Source organism: Populus alba, chromosome 4 (genome assembly GCF_005239225.2).
Source record: "Populus alba chromosome 4, ASM523922v2, whole genome shotgun sequence".
NCBI classification, from domain to species: domain Eukaryota; kingdom Viridiplantae; phylum Streptophyta; class Magnoliopsida; order Malpighiales; family Salicaceae; genus Populus; species Populus alba.
This window is the reverse complement of record NC_133287.1, coordinates 20899366-20919585: the sequence shown is the minus strand read 5'-3', so window position 1 is coordinate 20919585 and position 20220 is coordinate 20899366. Positions and strand designations below refer to the sequence as shown.

General features: G+C 35.1%; 3 protein-coding genes across 12 annotated transcripts; 1 reads left to right on the top strand and 2 right to left on the bottom strand.

Moving 5' to 3' along the window:
* The first annotated feature begins 461 nt into the window (after positions 1-461).
* Positions 462-3267, top strand: LOC118038887 (uncharacterized). Its single transcript, XM_035045376.2, has 4 exons — positions 462-825; positions 1256-1896; positions 2382-2582; positions 3010-3267. Exons 1-4 carry the CDS (start codon positions 546-548, stop codon positions 3052-3054), a joined length of 1167 nt encoding a protein of 388 aa, XP_034901267.1. The 5' UTR covers positions 462-545; the 3' UTR covers positions 3055-3267.
* A 113-nt stretch (positions 3268-3380) lies between these two features.
* On the bottom strand, positions 3381-8489 carry LOC118038885 (calcium-dependent protein kinase 26). 8 transcript variants are annotated; one of them, XR_012169599.1, is made up of 10 exons: positions 8108-8488; positions 6836-7655; positions 6292-6435; positions 6053-6205; positions 5436-5551; positions 4917-5084; positions 4464-4688; positions 4207-4350; positions 3592-3765; positions 3381-3455 (listed from the first exon to the last, which is right to left on the bottom strand). XR_012169599.1 is itself a non-coding variant. In XM_035045372.2 (9 exons), exons 2-8 carry the CDS (start codon positions 7587-7589, stop codon positions 4228-4230), a joined length of 1683 nt encoding a protein of 560 aa, XP_034901263.1. In that variant the 5' UTR covers positions 7590-7655; positions 8108-8489; the 3' UTR covers positions 3533-3797; positions 4207-4227. The 8 variants fall into 8 exon arrangements, 6 of the variants coding, with proteins under 6 accessions (XP_034901263.1, XP_034901264.1, XP_034901266.1 ...); XR_012169598.1 differs by lacking the exon at positions 3381-3455 and adding an exon at positions 3462-3515; XM_035045372.2 differs by lacking the exon at positions 3381-3455 and having other exon boundaries at positions 3533-3797; positions 8108-8489.
* A 1725-nt stretch (positions 8490-10214) lies between these two features.
* LOC118038894 (mitochondrial phosphate carrier protein 1, mitochondrial) lies at positions 10215-15022 on the bottom strand. 3 transcript variants are annotated; one of them, XM_035045388.2, is made up of 6 exons: positions 14550-15020; positions 13037-13386; positions 12917-12960; positions 11912-12126; positions 11706-11830; positions 10215-10416 (listed from the first exon to the last, which is right to left on the bottom strand). In XM_035045388.2, the coding sequence occupies exons 1-6, from the start codon at positions 14703-14705 to the stop codon at positions 10371-10373; spliced, it is 936 nt and encodes a 311-aa protein (XP_034901279.1). In that variant the 5' UTR covers positions 14706-15020; the 3' UTR covers positions 10215-10370. The 3 variants fall into 3 exon arrangements, with proteins under 3 accessions (XP_034901279.1, XP_034901278.1, XP_034901280.1); XM_035045387.2 differs by lacking the exon at positions 10215-10416 and adding an exon at positions 10528-10976 and having other exon boundaries at positions 14550-15017; XM_035045389.2 differs by lacking the exons at positions 10215-10416; positions 11706-11830 and adding an exon at positions 10528-10976 and having other exon boundaries at positions 14550-15022.
* Positions 15023-20220: the final 5198 nt, after the last annotated feature.

The window sequence follows — 20220 nt, the reverse complement described above, 5'->3', positions numbered from 1 at the left end:
ATTTGAAAATTCACTTAGTTAAGAGATTGAATTTTAGATTTTATAAGTCCATCTAAAAAGATTTAAAAAAAATTTATAATTTTAATATAAAAAAAAAAAAAAAAATCTATGTGAATATAACATTATAAATTATAAATAATAAAGTTTAAATAAATATTTTAAAATTTTTTTTTATATCATATTAAAAAGATAATATATTATAAAAAATAAAATATTTATAGAAATTTTTTCTTATCGCAACATTAAAAAAAAATATAATTTTTATTTTAATATACTAAAGTAAAAAAAAAAAAAAACCTCTTAACCCTCTCCCTGACTATACACAAAGTAAACACACAGGATTAAATAATATTCTCTCAGTTGTTTTGTTTTGATTTGTTTTGTCTTGTCTGTACTTTAACTTTTGTACCAGAAGCAACGGAAGGAATCAATCCAAACTGTATTATGTGTGCTCAGAGTTGAGTTACAAACTTACAACACTTTATTTATATATGTTAGAAAGATAAGATAGATAGACTCAGAAGAAGAAGCAGCAGCAGCGGCAGATGATGACATTAGCGGCGGCAGCAGGAGGAGGTGGAGGAAATAGGATTGCCAGTAGCAGCAGCATAATCTCCCGAAACAACAGAGCTGCTTCTTCTATTCCTTCGATCACTTTGCCATTAATCTCAAAACTTCGAAACAACAACAAACATACTAATAACTCACTCCACCATCCCTTCCAATACAAACTTCCAACTACATCTAATTGTGTCGCAAAGACCAGTAGTACTGTCTCAGCTGCTCCAGTCCAGCAAACCATCAATCCCACCACCTCCACCACTCGTAAGTTCTTGTCTCAGACTTCAAAGAATTCTCTCATGATTTTATCTTTACTGCTTAATTAATTACCTCACCCCTAGACCAAGAAGAATAACGCAAAAAAGGAACATGGGTCATTGTGCGTCTCCAGGAATACGAAGGTTTAGGTATCTTGTTTATAAGTTTTCATCTTTCTTACAGTTGTTAGGATTGCAGTACCCAAAGGAGATGGGTGGAAGGCTATTCCTTTCTTTGTTGCCGTAGATGTTACAGAATTGAATGGACTGAAATCATAGGGCTTCACTTTTTTCTTTTTCTAATGACCTAGTATGGATTATTGTAGAGTATAGGAGTTTATTTTTGCAAAAAATATGGATAAACTTAAAATGGTGGAGTAAATATTAAATTGAAAGGAAATTGAGGATTCTTTTCTCTTTAATTTGTGTTGTTATAGCATGGTCGGAATTTGCCAGCAAAATATCTGGTGAATGGGATGGCTTTGGAGCAGACTTCACAACCGAAGGAAAGCCACTTGAACTGCCTGAATCCGTGGTGCCTGAAGCTTACAGGGAATGGGAGGTTAAGGTTTTCGATTGGCAGACTCAATGTCCCACCCTTGCTCAGCCACAGGACTTTCTTATGACTTACAAAACCATCAAACTACTTCCCACTGTGGGATGTGAAGCTGATGCTGCAACTCGGTATAGCATTGACGAAAGGGTTGTTGGAGGAGTAGAGAATAATGTTTCTGCCTTTGCATATCAATCTGGTGGGTCGTATGTGGCTGTCTGGCCAATTGTGGATAATGGCCAATGTAAGCAATTGGAATTGGAGCATTGCTTGATCAATCCTCAAGATAAGGAGTCTCGTATGAGAATAGTTCAGGCTGTTCGTGTAGCAAATACAGGGATTGAATTACAAAGTATCAGAGTTTTTTGCGAGCAGTGGTATGGACCATTTAGAAATGGCGATCAACTAGGTGGATGTGCTATCAGGGATTCAGCATTCGCGTCTACCGCTTCCTTGAGGGCCTCTGAAGTTGTTGGTGTTTGGCAAGGTCCCAGCGCTGTTGCCGCTTTTGATTCATCTCAAAATGTGAGTTCACAACGTTCCCTCCTTTATCTTAATTTCATCCAGGATCAATGAAATCCATCTAGACTTATCCTGTCTAGTGGTTACTTGGAATCTGTTCTGTAACTCCTTGTTCATAATTTGAAGATTTAAAAGATATGTGAGAAGAAATATGCTATATATCATTCCCCAAGACGAGATTCCTCTGTATCTGATATATAAACCGTTCCATCTACAATGATTGAATTAATTATTTCAGAACCTTTTTTTTCCCTTCATTTTTTCCTTCTAGTAATGATGTTGAATTCATCCCTGCACAAGTCCTTGTGTTCATGCAATGAAAGAGAGAGATAGATAGATATGTTCTGCTGAATCCGGAATTTTAGATATGCGTTGGCTGTATACTTAACGCTAGTTTTATCACTCAAAACTTGTTCGAACTTGTTAGCAAATCCCGCTCCATGCCCTGAATATTAAACACAGTCAACTAATTTTTTTAATTAATCCAGGTCTTGCTTCAAGAACTATCAGATGACATTGTGCAGAAGTCAGTGAGAGATGAACGTGATATTATTTTGCTTCCTAGGCAATTGTGGTGTTCACTAAAGGGAAACAAAGATGGTGAAACTTGCTGTGAGGTAGGATGGCTGTTTGATCGTGGATCCGCTGTTACATCTAGATGCATCTTCTCAAGCGATGTGAAGTTGAAGGCAAGTTGCTATAGACTGATTGTTACTATTATTTGACTCCTCTTTAGTCAGAGATTCACACGTTTTTTCTTCAGTTTAACATCTAGCAATCATTGATTTGAAATCACTCGAGTTAGGTGGTCAGTGCATCCGATGATGATGGGACCTTTTTCTTTCTGGGCCTGTCTGAAGGTTCATGAATCTCATGACTCATTGACCTATTTGAGGGCAAAAGAACTCTTGCATCCTTTCGTCAAGCTGAGAGATCCATTTAACTAACAGTCTTTCTGGCAACTAGAACTCTGCTTATGCGCACTCATCATTGTTTTCTTCTTTTTTTTGTCAAATAAATAAATCTGAAACCGCGGCAGATGGATTTATGATCATTCGTTAATATGCATATGGAGGCTTGTGTTTTTCTTAACGTCAGCCATTGTTACATTTGCAGGAAATTTTGATCGCACAGGAAACTGCAGTTTCAGAGGGTGTCTAGCCTGAGACTACGATTCAAACCAGCTCAATTTACTAGTAATACATAGAAAATAATGTTGATATTTAGCATGTACGCTGTTTTCAACCCAAAAATAATCACAAAGATGGGGTTTTTGTAGTGGAGGCATGTTATATTGTTTTTTTTTTTTGCAAACAAGGAGATGAAATATATCTTGAGGCAGCAGTGCATGCTGCTGTGTTCATTCTCTCCAAATTCCTTATTACAACATGTAATATTGGAAAATTTTCTTTTTTGATCAACTTTGGCAATTACTCACAATTACGAGGACCAGTTTCTGGTTTTCAATTCATCATGCGAGACTCCTATGATTGGCACGGATAGGGTTGATCCCCATCATTAGCATACGGTGAAGTTTTTCAACCTGGGGTTCCATGCACTGCCTGGAGTACAGAAATGAACCTTAAAGATCCTTGTTCTTCAAAAATCAACCAACAGAAAGCCTAAATAAGAGCACAACTTAACTCATCAACTCGAACAGCTATAATAACACTTCACACTGAAGTTTACAAAGCTTACAATCATTTTCCTCAGTCATACAGCAATATAAATGCACGTGGATAAATGCACGTGGATAAATGCTCAAGCACATGAACTTCCAAAATCTAAATCTTCCGTTACTTAGAAGGAATTATAATCAGCTCCCAAACTTCTGGCACCAGTCATCCGCATCTTCCAGCTCTGCTGTGCAGCCTGCCAATGTGGATCTGATTCAAAATACATGACTGCAGTAGATAATCATACATCACTACACAATTTTACCAAACGTACCCCCCATAAAATGTCTCGAAAGCATTTTAGTTTTAGTGCAGTGTTCTTCTAAGACTGCACAATAATTAATCTAAAAATAAATTTACAATCATTAGATTTTCCATTTGGAAGCATGTTTTAAATCTTCACAAGTCATAACAGGATATTATGATTAGAAAGTCTTAAACCATTTTGTCAAGAACACGAGTACCCGAAACATTGATTTGATAATTGCTGATTAAATGTTTCTTTCCTTCGATCATCTATTATCAATAATTATGAAATGCCCATTAAAAACTCCCAGTAAAGAGACAGTTCCAGCAATAAGTAAAATATAAGGAAATGGAAAATGGGAATCATCCAAAACAAAAGGCCGAAACATACTGTACATCATATATTCCCAAGCTATAGGGCCCCTGGTGCATCTCTCATGCTCATATTCAGACTGTTTCTCATAGTTCGTCTACCAATTCCTGCATTGCCTTTTTGCATCATGGCGACAAATTCACCATAGTCAATTCTTCCATCCTGAAACAACACATACACAACCAAATCAGAGAAGTTTGGAAACAAGCAAATAGTTGGGGGAATTGAAAACCCAAATGACTCTATCTGTTTGCATATAGCAGCAGCTGACTTACATTATCTTGATCAACTTCTTTAATTATGTCTTCAAGTAAAACATCGGTCATGTTGTGTTCAGCGCAAGCTTGCTGAAGCTCATCGACCGTGATATAACCACTTCCATCCTTGTCAAAATATTGGAATGCTGCAACAAGATGTTCCTCGCGCTCTAATTTGTTAAGATGAACTGTAGCAGCTACAAATTCTCCATAGTCGATTGTTCCACTGTTGTCCACATCAGCCTGAAATTGAAAGAAAAAAAACTAATCAGCTGATTAGAAGATAACAGTAAGATTTAATATCATAAAGAAGAAAAGCATGCACATATCAAGAGGAAAAAACAAGCGTGTGAAAATGGAGAAATGGAGAAAAGGAGATGTGACGGGGAAAAAGCAATGCAACGGAGAAGTACACAAATGTACAAAAACAACCAGACATGCAGATATCACGCTTTGACACAAAAATCTTACCGCATCCATGAGATCACGTATCTCTATATCCTTCAAGGTAGAGCCATATCTTCGCAAACCAGCTTTGAGTTCATCAAATGTGATCGCACCACTGTTATCAGTATCCATAGCCTTGAACATTTCTTTCAAACCAGCAATTTCCTCCTCAGAAAGGCTTTCAGCTATTACCTGATGACATAAAACATGCAAATAGAAGTCATCAGAATGTGTACAGTATAAAGAGTCAAATATAAAACACGACAAGTGGTTAAGATCAAGCATCTGGCCTCAGAAGTAGCAAATAAAGTTTCAAAGTCAATTAAGTATGCTTTCAGGCTAAAGTGATAGACTGCGCATAGGTCCAAGAGAGCAAGTGGGAAACAAACAAAAACTACATGAGGACAAGTGACACAGATGCATAATTAATGCCACCATCCATATTTGCCAAGTGATTGAGTATCTTCGCGAAGTGAGTCAACTGGAATCTAGAATGCTCAAAGAATCAAATGCATATGAACATGCACATGCACATGCACTTACCCGTAAAGCCATCTTCTTTAATTTATTCATTGCAGAGAACTGCTTAAGACGAGAAAGTACAGCTGGATCCAATGCTCTATCAGGAGCAACTCCATTATCATTGATCCAAGGATGACCTGGTAAAGCAAACAGGTGTCAGTTTGACAAGAGTCTGGCTGAAAATCAAATAATTAACTAAGACAGCAAACTATGCAGATAAGGAATTCGCACACAATAGCAGAACAATTTTGGATCCGAGTCCAAAAGTTGCAGACTCTGCAAAATTATGTTTGATAGTAAACCTTCTTGAGAGTGGTGAGTTCTAGAACAACAGTGAATTGAAGATCAGCAATGCACAAACTAATGTGGTAATTCAAAGGCAACATGATGTTTGACATTCAGGCACTAATTGCAACCTAAAGTGATTGACCTAAGAGGAGCCCAAAAGGAAAGTCGTAATTTTTATCAGCACTGCAAACACAGCAAGGGTTATGTAGACTACACATCCTTCAATAGTCATTCTGCTATCTGGCATTTGGGTTGCAGCAACAGTAAACACAGATAGCAAATCCAAATTGGATAGAGCAGCCTGCCTACTTATCGATCAACTCAAGAAATTATTGAAAGGTCAGACATACATAGAACTTCATGAGCAGTCAAGCGTTCTGAAGGTCGAGAGCAAAGCATCTTCCGGATGAGATCTTTGGCACTGTCTGATATTAGGGGCCATGGGTCTGAGTCAAAGTCGATATATCCCTTCAACACAGCATCAAATATTCCTTGTTGTGTTTCTGAAATCCAAACAGATAAATTTTCAGTAAATTGCATGGAGAACAAGAAACTTAGCTTTTATAGAAGTATCCCAAACAATACCTACCTGCCCAAAATGGTGGCACTCCACTTAGCAATATATACAATATGACCCCAGCTGTCCACACATCTGCTTCTGGCCCATATTGCTTGAGGAGTACCTCTGGAGCAACATAATATGGGCTTCCAACAACATCAGTGAAAACTTGATCTGTAGAACAAACCACATATAAGCATCAATACTCAAGATTACATTGTTTTGCCATGTACCAAAAGTTTTCAAGAATGCTACACATTACTATATCTCAATAATTCGATTTGATGTAATTAGAGATGCAAAGTGAGAATAAATTCGCTATACTTGTAAAGTAACTATAGGTATGCGTAGCAAAAAATTTAATTACTCAAATTCTTAAAACAAAAGCATAAGAGAAGGTACAGAATTTAACATGTGGGGAGTTATTAATCAGTAAAACATGCAATCGAAATGGTAAAATCGTTTCATATAAATATTTAAATGAAGTAACACATCTTGATATCTTTTTATATAAACATCTTTAGTATCTCGATATGCTGATAGTTCAACAAAATGCAAATGATGTGTTGTATACCTGGTTTGAAGAACACAGAGAGTCCAAAATCGATAGCTTTGAGTGAGAAATCATCATCCTTATTCACCAACAAGAAGTTCTCTGGCTTTAAATCCCTATGCATAACCCCTAGCGAGTGGCAAGCCTCCACAACCCCTACAATAATCTTAGTCAACTCAGCTGCCTTCCTCTCACTGTAATGCCCCCTTTGGATGATCCTATCAAACAACTCTCCTCCAGAGCAAAGCTCCATTACAATATGAACATACAATGGATCCTCGTATGCACCCTTAATGGTCACAATATTCTTGTGACCTGCCAAATGGTGCATTATCTGAATCTCTCTCCGAACATCCTCAACATCCTCCTTGGAAATCAACTTCCTTTTGGATATTGACTTGCAAGCATACTCAATCCCTGTGGAAATATCAGTGCATAAATAAGTAGTGCCAAATTGTCCCTGTCCTAATTTACGGCCTAAAGTGTAAAGATCACGAATGTTTGCAGTTTTATGGCCTAAAACATAATAAGCCTGGTTATCAACACCGCGCCTCATTATCGTATCTTTCTTGGTGGGGCTAATGAGAGGTAAGTTGCTGTCCTTCTTCGGGTTGAGTTCTTGGGAGGTTAGAATAGAAATGGAATACTCGGAATTGGAGTGATCAGAGGAGGCGTTGCGCTTGGAATTGGAGGCAGTGGTGGTGGATTGCTCGTCGGGCTGATTGTAGCCCTGATAAAGTTTTCCTTTGAAAGATCCACGGCATGTATTGCCCATGGAACAACCACAATTCCTTTGAATCACTTCACCCTGTCCTCATCTAATGAAGTCTCATCAATTACACTGCAAGGACGAATTTTACATCACAATTAATAAATAAAATCCAAATTTAGAAACTTGACACATCCAAACACTGCATATTAATACTATTGTGCACGGAATCCACACATGTATTTCCAAGTGCGTATACAGGCAGACGAACCTTTTCCAAGATTAGAAAGTATCTAACATCAGATCAAGCCTGCTGTTCAGTTTGTTTCATCAGAAAAAGAATACCCTCTCCCTTTTTCGAAGTAGGGAGCTAAAAAACTAAACAAAATGAAAGATTTTGCATCAAAATTCATCAAAAAGATGATGATGAAAGCACCGGTCAAACCCCCACAAGAACAAATCTTTACAACACAAGACCATCGCAAATTACGAAAGCAAAAAAAACCCACCCAGGAAACAAGAAACTATTTAAAGAAAGTGACAGGATTCAAACATAAGAAAGACATGATCACTCAAGTACTTACCTATATTATGTCTTCAATTATAAAGGGGAAGAAAAGATGGATCTGAATGGTATGTAGAAAAGAAAGGAAGAAATGAGGAGAACCCAATGTATAAAACTTAAAAGGAACAGGAGAGTGTTTGTTTATTAATGTGATGTTATAAATGTTAAATGAGGGTTCTTGTTGCTGCTGGGAAACATCGGATTGGAGAGTGCTGACCAGCTAACTTTCCTTCCTTTTTATTTTTTCTTTTCTTCTCTTTTTTTTTTAATATTTTTTTGGTGGAAGAAAGGGTACGCGGCTTTACATTTTTGGTTTTCTTTTGTTTTTACAATTCAATCAAGTCATTGCTACAGAACAGTTTTCTCTAATTTCCTCCATTTTTTTTGTTATTTGTTTTTTCAAGGATAATAACTCTACCCTCATCCCCCCTCTATCTCTGCCTATTATTACACAATTTCCTTCCAGGAAAAGCTAACCAACCAAAAAGTTTATTGACCTCAGCATAACAATCCCATGGTGGGTTGTGCTTGGAGAGTAAAAGTCTCGCTGGCTCCCCGAATATACTTGATTGGTGCGTCATCCTCACGTGCTGTTGAGATAGTGGATCTTCTCTGACAACATGGAATTTTCTGTTTTCTTTTTTAAGATTGGTCTGGTCAAAATGTTCCAGCTACATTGAGGAAAGGTAAACTTAGCCTTGCAAATTCTAAATTTAGACACTCATTTCTCTCTTGACGTTAACTTTTATTGACTGTATCATTTTATTTTTTTTATTTATATGGTTGTTTGGATTAATTTTTGTGTGCTATAATTAATTTCACAATCCATTAAACATTTTATAAATCTAGTAAGCATGTAAAATACCATGGAGATAACAAACATATACAATTAGATTTAAATTCTAATACAAAAAAAGAGAATAAACCATTTCACCACTGAATCAAGAACTCAAATGCGACTGTATCATTTTCAATTTTGAGCAATTTACCTGCCTTATTATCCACAAAAGATAGGATAAGACTGGCTAATTGTATATCATTTCTTTCGACTTTGGATTCTGGGGGAGCGTAGAGTGGTCAGAGCTTGGAACTTTAAATGAAAGATTTACACAAAGCTATGAACGTGATGATTGTATCTACCAGTAGTTAGAACGGGTGTTTAGGATTTGGCCTCCTTTCGTTGATTCGAAGCTGACACCCATCACTTGAAGGCATCATTTTGTCAAAGCAAAAGGGATTGTTCTTCCAAAATTTCCCATCTTTTCTTCTCTAGCTTGGCATGGTCAGTGTGAACGAGTGACTGGCCAGCCATTTGAAAATTATTAAGCAGAAAAGTTGTGTTCCTACAGCTACGAGAGATGGTCAACTGGGGAGGAGGTGAGGGTCAATGGGAAATGGGCACATTGCATCCAAGGTGGCCAAGTTGACCACGTCAATCAAACAATCCTGCCTGCCTGGGTAAGGCCCATCTGGTGCAACCATCATTTTCCTGACATCATCATCCATCTACCAACGTCTTCCAGACAATACGACAGTTACCTATCAGCTGGATTTATCGAGGCATGCACGACCTTATCTTTCTTCTTTTTCTCTATTGTTTTTCTTTATTTGTTTTCATATTTTAAAAAAAAATTAATTTTTTTTAATATTTTATATTAACTTTAAATTAATATATTTTTAATATTTTTAAATTATTTTCATGGTATTAATGTTAAAAATAATTTTTTTAAAATAAAAAAATATCATTAACATGCATTTTAACACAAAAAAACTATTAAAAAAACAATCAAAACTATAATTTCAAATAAGCTCAAGTTATTTATTAAAAATTAAAACATATTGTTATCTAATTATATGTTTGCAAAAAAGTTGAATTTTTTTATTTTCAATAAAAAATATTATTTTAATATAAAAAACTTGTTTGTTTCTGTATTTTAAAAATATTTTTAAAAAAATTTAAAAATATTTTATTTTTTATTAACTTCAAATTAATATATTTTTAGTATTTTTAAATTATTTTGATGTATTGGTATCAAAAATAATTTTTAAAATATAAAAAATTATTATTAACATATATTTTAATATAAAAAATTATTTAAAAACTTTATATGGTGGTTAATGGCTGGAAGCATATCCGATAACTAAAAGGAGATTTCAGGGAGATCCCACAAGGCCATAACTTTGTTTATTAAATGAAAGCTACAGTGTCGACAAAAGAAAAGGATTTACTCTGCAAAGAAAGCAATTATAAGGGATAGGAAAGTCAAGGTGGTTCCTCGAAGCTACAGTACCAGTGTTAGTTGAGTATCCCTATGGACTCTGGCTGCTCTGCATATAAAATATGTTGTTCACCAATCTAATCTTTGCATTGACATGAGAAATAATGCAAGACAACATGAAAGACTAACTACTGTCCTGCTCCATTTATGCATTGAGATCAACCAGGTCAAAACCAGAGCATTGTTATTTCTGAAACGCAATTGGCCTTTTAGCATCTATGCTATAATAATGAAGGAAAAGCATATATCCGTGCACATCTCCAGTGATTAATCGTAATATTTTCAAGAACCTAAACAGATGATTTATGTAAATAAACTGAAAAAAATCCCACTCCCACTGATTGTAATTCTGGGAGGGTTGAGGATTACAGCGCAGTTTTATCAGCTATCCGCCACGAGGAAAAGAATCAATCAAAGAATGGACAAAACTGTGACATTTTGACATCTAAGCTGGGTCCAGGAGGAAATCTATGCCTGATTCAGAAAGATATCTAAATGCCACAAGTTTCCACAGGAGATGATGTATCTTTCATAAATGGAGACTTCCCCGACCTTTAAGCTAACAGGTCGGTGGCTTCCTGATGTCTGCCAAGCCCTCCAGTGGTAGGCCTGAAGAATTTTCAAGCATGTCAAGTAGAATGAACAACAGGAAAAATGTATGCTTGACAAGGGAAAAAAGTCATTCAAGAATACAAATCAACGAGCAGCCCATGTCTCAAAATTCAGAGCATGTGATATTGCATATTGTAGCAGGATATTGCAGAAAGCAAAATCCTTTATTACGCTGTTAGCTGCATTCGGAAAAATCATATAAGTTTATCTTCATGGAGCCTATGTGAAAACCTTTTTACAGTGAACTTAACCTACAAAGGGTATCTTCCATTATGAGTTTTCAAGAACTGTTTGGATGCAATGCCTTCTTTCCCATTGTCAGGATGTGACTGATGGAAAAATATATATCAAACCCGCAATCTATATCATAAGAACTTCTTGAGGGTGCTATAGAAGAAGGATCCTAATACAACAACGGAACTTATTAGCTGAGAAACAAAATGCCATCCTGGGGCTGTAAATGCCTTGGTAAGAGCAAAAAAGAAAACTCCCTTTCGAACTCTAAAACTCCATGGCAAAAGGTTTCAAATATTTTTCTCCAACAAATATATGATTTACACATGAATCCTGGCAGTGCCAATTCAGGTCTTGCAAACTAATAGCCTAAGCATGTTCTGTGATTCTGCAGTTCCTTACCATCAGGGATCCAACATTGACAGAAAAAGCAAAAGGACATTTCTGATATTATGAATTTGTGATATAGCATGGAAAATGAGATGCACTTACAGTCCACTTGATACTTTGATGGTGTCATAGAAGAACCACTGCAAAGTAACAACAGGCCCCACGATTGCGATCCGAATAGGAAGACTTCGAGTGAAAAGGTTAGCTAGTCCAATATTTTTCACAGCCTGAGAGATTTTGTATCAAATGCAATCAATCTCCTACATTGCATAGCTGACAGAAATCACAGGTGTTGATAGAAGCCATACCTGAAGCACATTCTCAGCCTTGTTATTGTAAAGAGAGGTAACAACATTGTCGGCTGGATTAGAAATCACAGTACCAACAGCTCCAGCTACATAGCCAGCCAAACATGTCACACCAAGCTGTTGACTTCTGGAGCAGTCTTCTTTTCTCCGTTGAATAACGTTGCGATATATTAGGTCAACTGACTGCTCAAATGTTGTAAACATTACCATTGAGACTGCCAATCACAATAATAACCAGACAAAAGTTAAAAAGCTTTTTGAACATAGATAAGGAAACACAAGAATACAAGCTCAAGTAACTTCATCAAGGCAATAATTCCTGTCAACAAATAGTAAGTTGCTCCAAAAACACATCCCACTGATTGGCAGTACCTGCATTGTCTCCTGAAATCTCTGAAGTACCAAAACAATAAGGTTTCTATCATGCAGTGGAAAGCACTAACGCTTCTAGATAAGTTAATGAGTATCATTTTCTTATTTGATTGTTTAACTGGCTCTAGTGGTCTTTGTTTGGGTTTTCTTAATCTTAAATACAGGACTTCATCTTTTCCTGTTTATTTACCCATGTCTAGTACGCAGCAGGATTGATAAAGATTTTCATATGTTGCTCCTTTATCCATCACTTTAATTAAAAGTAAATACTGTATTGCTGTCACTTCAATTCAAAAGTGACCCTAAACCTCCGATCTATCTTATCTTCATGATCCCTGATGAAAGTGTGTCACTCGTTTCCTGCCACTTGTAATGGAAAGTAGACAGCATATAGATGTGAAACAAGGTCAATACAAGACGAACAAATAATTATTACAAGTAGCAGATGCTATAATGTCATTTGCTGAAATCATATTTTAGCTACATTCAAACATTCTCTTAAGCTGGCTAGTGCTGTAGTAGTCACTCGATCAAATCAATCAATAAGCATCGCTTCACAACTATAGAAGTCATAAAATTATAATAGCCTGACACTTAGTTACAAGTATGCAGAGAAACTGTGATATTACATACATGGAAGGTTGCGGCCCCAAAGTGGGACAAGTCCTCGGTAAAAACTGCAAAAATAATATGAAAGTAAACATAATGGGAGAAGAATAAAAGGAAAGATCATCAAGTTCTCTGGTAATTTACCCAGTGAGACCTTCAGCTTTATAGAGTTTTGGAAACCCATCAGCCAAGCCATTCGCAAATGTAGGCTGTGTTTGGACACGAACTTTTACAGCTTCAAATGGACAAAGAGCCACGTCGGCAAATACTTGAGCAGATGCACTGCTGAGAAAGAATACGAAATTCCGGTTTTGATCCATCAAGACATCTGAGTAAAGCCTCTTAAAGTATTCGTAAAGGCCAAATTTGCAGCCACCTTGAACACCATATCCAAAGAGCTTGCCAGACCAGCCTCTCCAAAGGGAAGAAGGGCCTTGTTCTTTCAAGAGGGTAGAGAACCCTGACAAAATACTGTTATACTTGATTGGATTCGCCTATAGTAGAGAAAGTATATATTATAAGAGTGGTCTCAAAACTTTTAAGCAGCAGCGAAAGTGGAAACATGGAAAAAGAAGAAAGTGCTGGAGAAGAGATAACTGGATTGCTTCCAGTTGCTAAAGAAGTGAATGTCAGACTATTGTAATTTGGAAATATTTGCTTAAAAGGTCATTTTGATGGTTGAAAATTTGAAATGCAATGTCTACAAGCAGGATTTAGTTTCATTAAGCAATGTATTGCTTCTGTAATCTGTCATCTAATCTACCTCAAGTAAATTATATGAGAGATAAATAAGAAAAACTATGAAGCTCAAAACCAGAAAGCTTATGGCCTTGACATTGAACGAACCTACTCTGCCCATGATAAAATCTATAAAAGTAAAACTCTTCCCCTTCTCTTAATAGCTCTGTCCTTATCATCCAAATTGCTCACCTCTCTCTCATTTGGAAATTTAATTCAACACACATGGGATATGGTAATTCAAGTTTCAAAGGTTAAGGGATAACGACAGAAAAAACCACGCTTGGAAGTTGAAACACGCCGGGTCAATGGAGAAAGAAGAGTGATTACGAGACCACTGGTGCATGCCATGGAAGAAAAAGTTCCACTCTCGGAATGAAAGTCAGACCAATTACCAATTAATAATTATTGCTTCTTTAACCAAATAAATAAACAAATGTTTCGAAATTGAATAAAGGCACATGACCAGAACTGAAGAGATTTTGAGAATCCTATGTTAAACAAGGGCAAAATAACAACACATAACGGGCAGCAGTCATAGAAAGGACGAAATCAAGAAAAAAAAAATAGTGGCAATAATTAAGAAATGAAACACAAGTGATTAGGCATAAATGACTAGCATACCCGAGGCCCATCATAAAATCCTTGAGAACATGATGAGAAAGAGTTTCTCAGGTGCTAGTGGAAAAATCCTAATAATAATTAGCAATAATTAGCCTGATTGATTTCAGTTAAGATAAAACCCACCAAAACCCTCTCATAGTCATACTGTTAAAACTTCAACACCCCATCATGCAGTTCAATCACCAAAACACAAAAAACTACCCAAAAAAAAGAAAGAACAGAAAAGGCTAAAAATGTGTTGATGATCAAGGCAAGTCACCAAAAGAGAAAAAGGAAGAAATACACAGAAAAGTACCTGCATATTGACTTTTAAAACATCGAGAGGAGTGATAGCAAGGTGAGTGGTACCGGCGCTGAGCATGCCTCCAACGGCACAAAGCCCATAGTAGGCAGGTGAGAACTCCTTCACAAGACTACTCCCACCTTGTCGAGCCCCTCTCATCTCCTCCATTGCTCTCTTTGATCAACTTCCCTTTTTATTCTCTTTATTTATTTATTGAAGAGAAGGCACATTTCTCTTCAAGTTCAAAACTTCTAACCAAAAAGTAAAGACCCTTTTATAGGCTTCGTGACTTGACACCAGATGTCCCGTGAACCATATAAAATCATGCACGAAACTTTTGAGTTGAAGGGTTTGATTCGAAGAAAAAGAAGGCAACAGGAAAAGAGGTGACTTGTTCTCTCCCGTTCCTTGCTGCCAATTCGTGCACGTATGCAGTTCCCAACATAAGGCTCACAACAAAACACTTTTCTGCTGCCACGAAGACCAAACTAAAGTTGAGAAACCCAAGAATCTTGGAGCTTTTAAGAAAGGGTAGACTAGATAGAAATCAGCTCCGAATGGGCCCAGAAGAAGCCTGTCCAAATATAAAACCTAGGAGAGGTCACAGAAGGTCTAACCAAAAAAGGCTTTTGGTGTATGACCATGCAAACCTGCTTCACCAAGCTTAGAATCTGAAATCAGGCCATCAAAATAAAAGAGCTTATGAATTTCTAATTTCGATGTGGACGGGCTTTCCTTCAAGGACGAATCCAGCATCACTGATACGGAGGATCAATTTATTTATTTTTCCTGTAAGAAAGTAGATGGAAATACTTGGAAATGTCAAGGATGCATCCTTTTCAGGGACATTTTATTTTTGAACAATTAGACTAAAACTGTTTTAAAAAAATCAGACTAGATCGATCATCTCTTACGATGGAGAGTTGAGTTTTATATTAGAGGGTTAAACTTGTCAAGAAAAAATATTCTTTCATGGAAAAACAGTTATTTTTTATCATTTTTAAGGATAAATTAAGAGTCTTGAAACAAAAAGGACCAAATATATCATACTAGGAAGGGGGAGCTAGCAAAATTCTTTAGCCAGGGCTACCCATTCAATCGTCCCTGCTTGCCTATGCTTGGATTGAAGAGGAGAATTTAAGATTTAGAGTTTAAAATTTTAGCGTTTAATTGGGCTTATGAAAATGTAATCCATCTTATTAGCTGTGGGGAAAAAAAAAAAACCCAACAGATCTATCGAAAGTTTTTTTTTGAGACTCCATCCCAGGCCTTATAAATGGTGTAAAAAGAGTGCAGGAGTGTTGTAAAGGTTGAAGAAGAACAATTTATAAGCTTGGAGACCGAAATCCTCTTCTCGAGAACTCGTAAACGCTTACCTAACTTTACGAGTCATGACAGTTTACACGAGGACGACGATAGAATGGATCGCCCACGACAACACCAATCAATAGCTGGGGCTTCATTGTTGGGCCGTGAGAGTGACGTCACGAGAGCCGTCTATTGAGTATGGATGTGTTCTAACACTGTTCTATGAGCTCCGTTTTGTCGGCAGGACTCGATATTGTACAATTAACGATGAGCATGAACCCTAAAGAGGGTAGGTAAAAGTGGTTTGAAATGATGCCCTAGTCCCCCGGCTCGGCTACATCCGGCCAGCTAGATATCGGTGAAATGAGACAGGGCTCTAAAGGCTAAATCTTTTCCAGTGATGATGCTAGCTATTCGGACTAGGATATATCCTTTTTTCCGACACCCATGCATATACCTTGGACACATCTGGTTCGGCTGCCGTGATGAAGAACCTGTTTGTTTTTTGTTTTAAAAGTATACTAATTAACGGATTCCATGAGGCATGAGCATGTTAATTTGAACAGTTATCATTCAAGATCTAATAATTTCCAACAATTGAAAAATTAACTTATTTTAATTCCTCCTCCATTGTGATATGCTTACGTATATGTAGCTCATCGTGATTCCATCAAGTTGCTGTCTCCTTCCAGTTTTCGTCTACTAATTCTGACTTGAATCTTGATATATCTGAATCATCATCACGATCAGTGTTCATAAGGACAACTAACTATGATTATCAAAAAAAGAAACGAATTGACAGCCAAGTGGACAGCTAGATTCTTTTCACTTGCTAGGCTTTTTTTAGCCTGAAATGAGTCATATCCTGCTTTCACCGCATGATACCATACTTCCCCTTTTCTTTTCTTCCTTTTGTTAGAATGCCATGATTTTCTTTCCCTTTTATATTCCATATCATATCAATTTTCTTAAATAAAAAATTGTAGCTTTAATTATTAGTGTTTGGATAGTTGTTATTTTTAAAATATTTTTTATTTAAAAATATATATATCTTAGTGATAGAAACAAACAGGTTATATTGATGACCGACGTGTATTTGAGCATCAGATTCTTCTAATTTTTATTTTTTTAATTGCCAATTAACTAGCTAATGACACATGCTTTTCTACTCTCTTTATATTAATTGTTTTTTCCCTTTTAAGTAGTTCGTGCCTTGCTTTTATACTATGCGGAAAAAAATGTTCACTTAAGTTAATTAATAATATAATATCAAACCTTGTTATTGTTAATATAATGATGAATGAAGGTTTATATGGTTGTTGATTTTAAAATTTATGAGATTAATCAAGGTACATGTAAGTTAATCCGAACATCCGTGTTAATAAAAAAAATATATAAGATCGAGATTCTTCTAATTAACTCCGAAATTTTATTTTTCTTTTCGCTATCTATTCTTTGTTGTCAAATATACCATTCATCACATTCATTTTACTCTTTAGTCTTTTCTTTTTTACTTATAAATTCATAATTTGATGAAACTTTGGATTATATAGAAAGATAAGAACGTTATTTTTTATATATCTAAACAAAATTGAGTGTGCATGTATGTTTTGAAACTAAAACATGCCAAACAGATTTTTTGCATGTATGAAAAATTATTTTAAAAAATAATAAATTGATAGGTTAGGAACAACAAACATCATAGATTGCATTTTTTTCAATAACACAGTTCAATATACATGAGAAGAGTGTAACATGATGAAATATAAAATAAATTGTTTTATTTATTTATAAATTTTAATATCTGTATGTTTTTAGTCAATCTACTGCTACTCCGAGATTGCAGCCGTCATTTAGGTGACACCTATAGGAGTCTAGCTCTAGGGTTTCGGAAAACCAGGAATTCAACCCACGTGGACAGCAATACGAGGATAAGGGATAGTACTGCATATACCCCTGTCTTTAGGGTCCTTTAGAATTCTAAAATAATCCAGTAAAAGTTTTGAAAAATTAATCCATCTCAAAAAAAAAATATTTAGAAAATAATACAATTTAAATATAATTGTTATTTTTCAAAACAATCGAACATAATTACTATTAGGAATAAAAGTTAAACATAATTGTTATTGAAAATAATGATTAATCCAAAAACCATGTCCCTTTTAATTCAAATAGCATATATAAAAATTCAACCTAAAATTTTATAAAATTTCAATAACATAAATAAGATTTAAGATTCAATTATTAAAAAAAAATGATGGTAACTGATAACATATCATAGCTTTCTTTTAACATATCTAATATTATTAGAAATATCTCAACAAGATGATTTTAATTATATATTTAAAGATAATCAAACAAAGTCATAATTTATCATAGTTTTTTTTAACATATCTAATATTATTAGAAATATCTCAACAAGATGATTTTAATCATATATTTAAAGATAATCAAATAAAGTCATAACATATCATAGCTTTTTTTAACATATCTAATATTATTAGAAATATCTCAACACGATGATTTTAATCATATATTTAAAGATAATCAAACAAAGTCATAATTTATCAAGGTTTTTTAGGTTAATTATGATATTTTTTTATATTTTTTTTTAAATATTATTATAATCATTTTGACGAGATTTTTCTTATTATATCATGCATGTCAAAAGTAGAGTCTTGATGTGTCCAATGATTCTTTCAAATAGCAGTTATATATAAAAAATTATACTCTAAAATACATTTCTAATTCAAGCTATATTATTTTTAAAATATTTTTTAAGCTGATCTTTTAATAAACTAAGATATATTTGTTTTTATGTAAAAAAATCTGTGTCTTTAAGGAATGTCATTGTCCCTACACCAGGCCCCACATGCACTGACCAATTATAGGAGAACCAATGACCTGTACTGTACAAGGAAGGGAGTGGTCACTATCACCTTGCCATGGAGATTGATTGATTGCTGAACATTTAATTGCATCTCAGCCCACAAGCTTTGCTATCGCTCGGGGATATTTGTGATAATGTAAGTGTTTTTTTTTTTTTTTAATATAGTAAAATAATATTTTAATTTTTTACAATTTATTTTTAATATTAATATATTAAAACGATTAAAATATGTATATATATAATTAATAAATTTTAATTTCTTTGAAAATTCTAATCAAAACAGGAGCCAAACACCCCCTGAAATTCAAGCGTAAATTTTTTATATTTATGTCACCTGCCTGTTTCCGGACCAACAGATTTGAGAAGGTGGGTTTAGTTTTTTTATTCATCATCAAAGAATATGTTTGGACCAATTTTAATATTAATTAAAATTAATATTTTTTTATTCACAATCCAAGTAGATTTATTAAATAATAAGCTTAAGATTTGACATTAAAAAAATAAAATAAAAAGATAGAAAAAACTTATCTGCCTCCTTGACCTCTCTCAAGACTATATTTTTTTATATATATATTAATGCTTAAAATATTAATTTAAAATTTTCATCTGCTAAATCACAGGTGTCATATCTTCTAGTATCTGTTTAAGAATATAATAAAAGTTATTTTTTTAAAGTATTTTTTATTTAGAAATATATTAAATTGTTTATTTATTTTTAATATTAATATATTAAAATGGTTTAAAAATATAACAAAATTCAAAAATAAATTCAAAAATATTAAAAACATAAATGAACAGCGATACCTAACTTGGCTGCAATAGAATTCATAGAACCTCACAATCAAGAGTGACGAGGCTGATTAAAGCCCGGTACCGGACTAAAATCAAAGCTCAATTTGATTACATGTGAGGAGTGCAACCATAGTCAGCTATACTTTAATCACACCATGATTAAGACATGAAGTGGGGCCCAACAGAGGGTGGTGGGTCCCAGGTGCAAATAATTGAGAAGGTTGTAGCGCAGAAACTGTCAGTGAAGCGAGGTGGCTCCCTCCCCGCTATCTCCAGCAGGAGGGGACCAATAATTAGTAAAAAGAAGCAAAATTCCTAGTCAGAATCTTCTGCTCTTCCGGCTGCTTTCCCTTCCTTTTATGGAACGTGACAGTGATGCCCTTCCTTCTCTCCCCGACGGCGCAACCACAAACAGTGACGAACAAAGTATACATACCCTGTATCTACTGTTGGTTTTTGGCTCTAATTATTTTGTAGAAGCATCAAGTTTCTTTTCTTTTTTTAAAAAAAAAAAAATCTAGAATCTGGATGGTATATGATGGGGTCGGTGTCTATACTCGTAACCAAACGACCCCGTATCTCTGTATAAGTCACCAAAACGACGCAAGCTCAAAGTCATAATTATAGGCCTCGAAGTCCACCTCGACATCCAAGATCTAAATAGAACTTGCATCCATTTGAATTAGGGCGTGT

Coding starts and splice junctions, on each gene's coding strand:
- LOC118038894 (XM_035045387.2), bottom strand. CDS start 14,705: ATGGAGGAGATGAGAGGGGCTCGACAAGGTGGGAGTAGTCTTGTGAAG. Junction 13,387..14,549: donor TTTTAAAAGTCAATATGCAG/GTACTTTTCTGT, acceptor TCTCTACTATAG/GCGAATCCAATCAAGTATAA. Junction 11,831..11,911: donor AGGCTGAGAATGTGCTTCAG/GTATGGCTTCTA, acceptor AAAATCTCTCAG/GCTGTGAAAAATATTGGACT.
- LOC118038885 (XM_035045372.2), bottom strand. CDS start 7,589: ATGGGCAATACATGCCGTGGATCTTTCAAAGGAAAACTTTATCAGGGC. Junction 6,206..6,291: donor AGTGCCACCATTTTGGGCAG/GTAGGTATTGTT, acceptor TTTGGATTTCAG/AAACACAACAAGGAATATTT. Junction 5,085..5,435: donor TAAAGAAGATGGCTTTACGG/GTAAGTGCATGT, acceptor TTATGTCATCAG/GTAATAGCTGAAAGCCTTTC.
- LOC118038887 (XM_035045376.2), top strand. CDS start 546: ATGATGACATTAGCGGCGGCAGCAGGAGGAGGTGGAGGAAATAGGATT. Junction 826..1,255: donor TCCCACCACCTCCACCACTC/GTAAGTTCTTGT, acceptor GTGTTGTTATAG/CATGGTCGGAATTTGCCAGC. Junction 1,897..2,381: donor CTTTTGATTCATCTCAAAAT/GTGAGTTCACAA, acceptor TAATTAATCCAG/GTCTTGCTTCAAGAACTATC.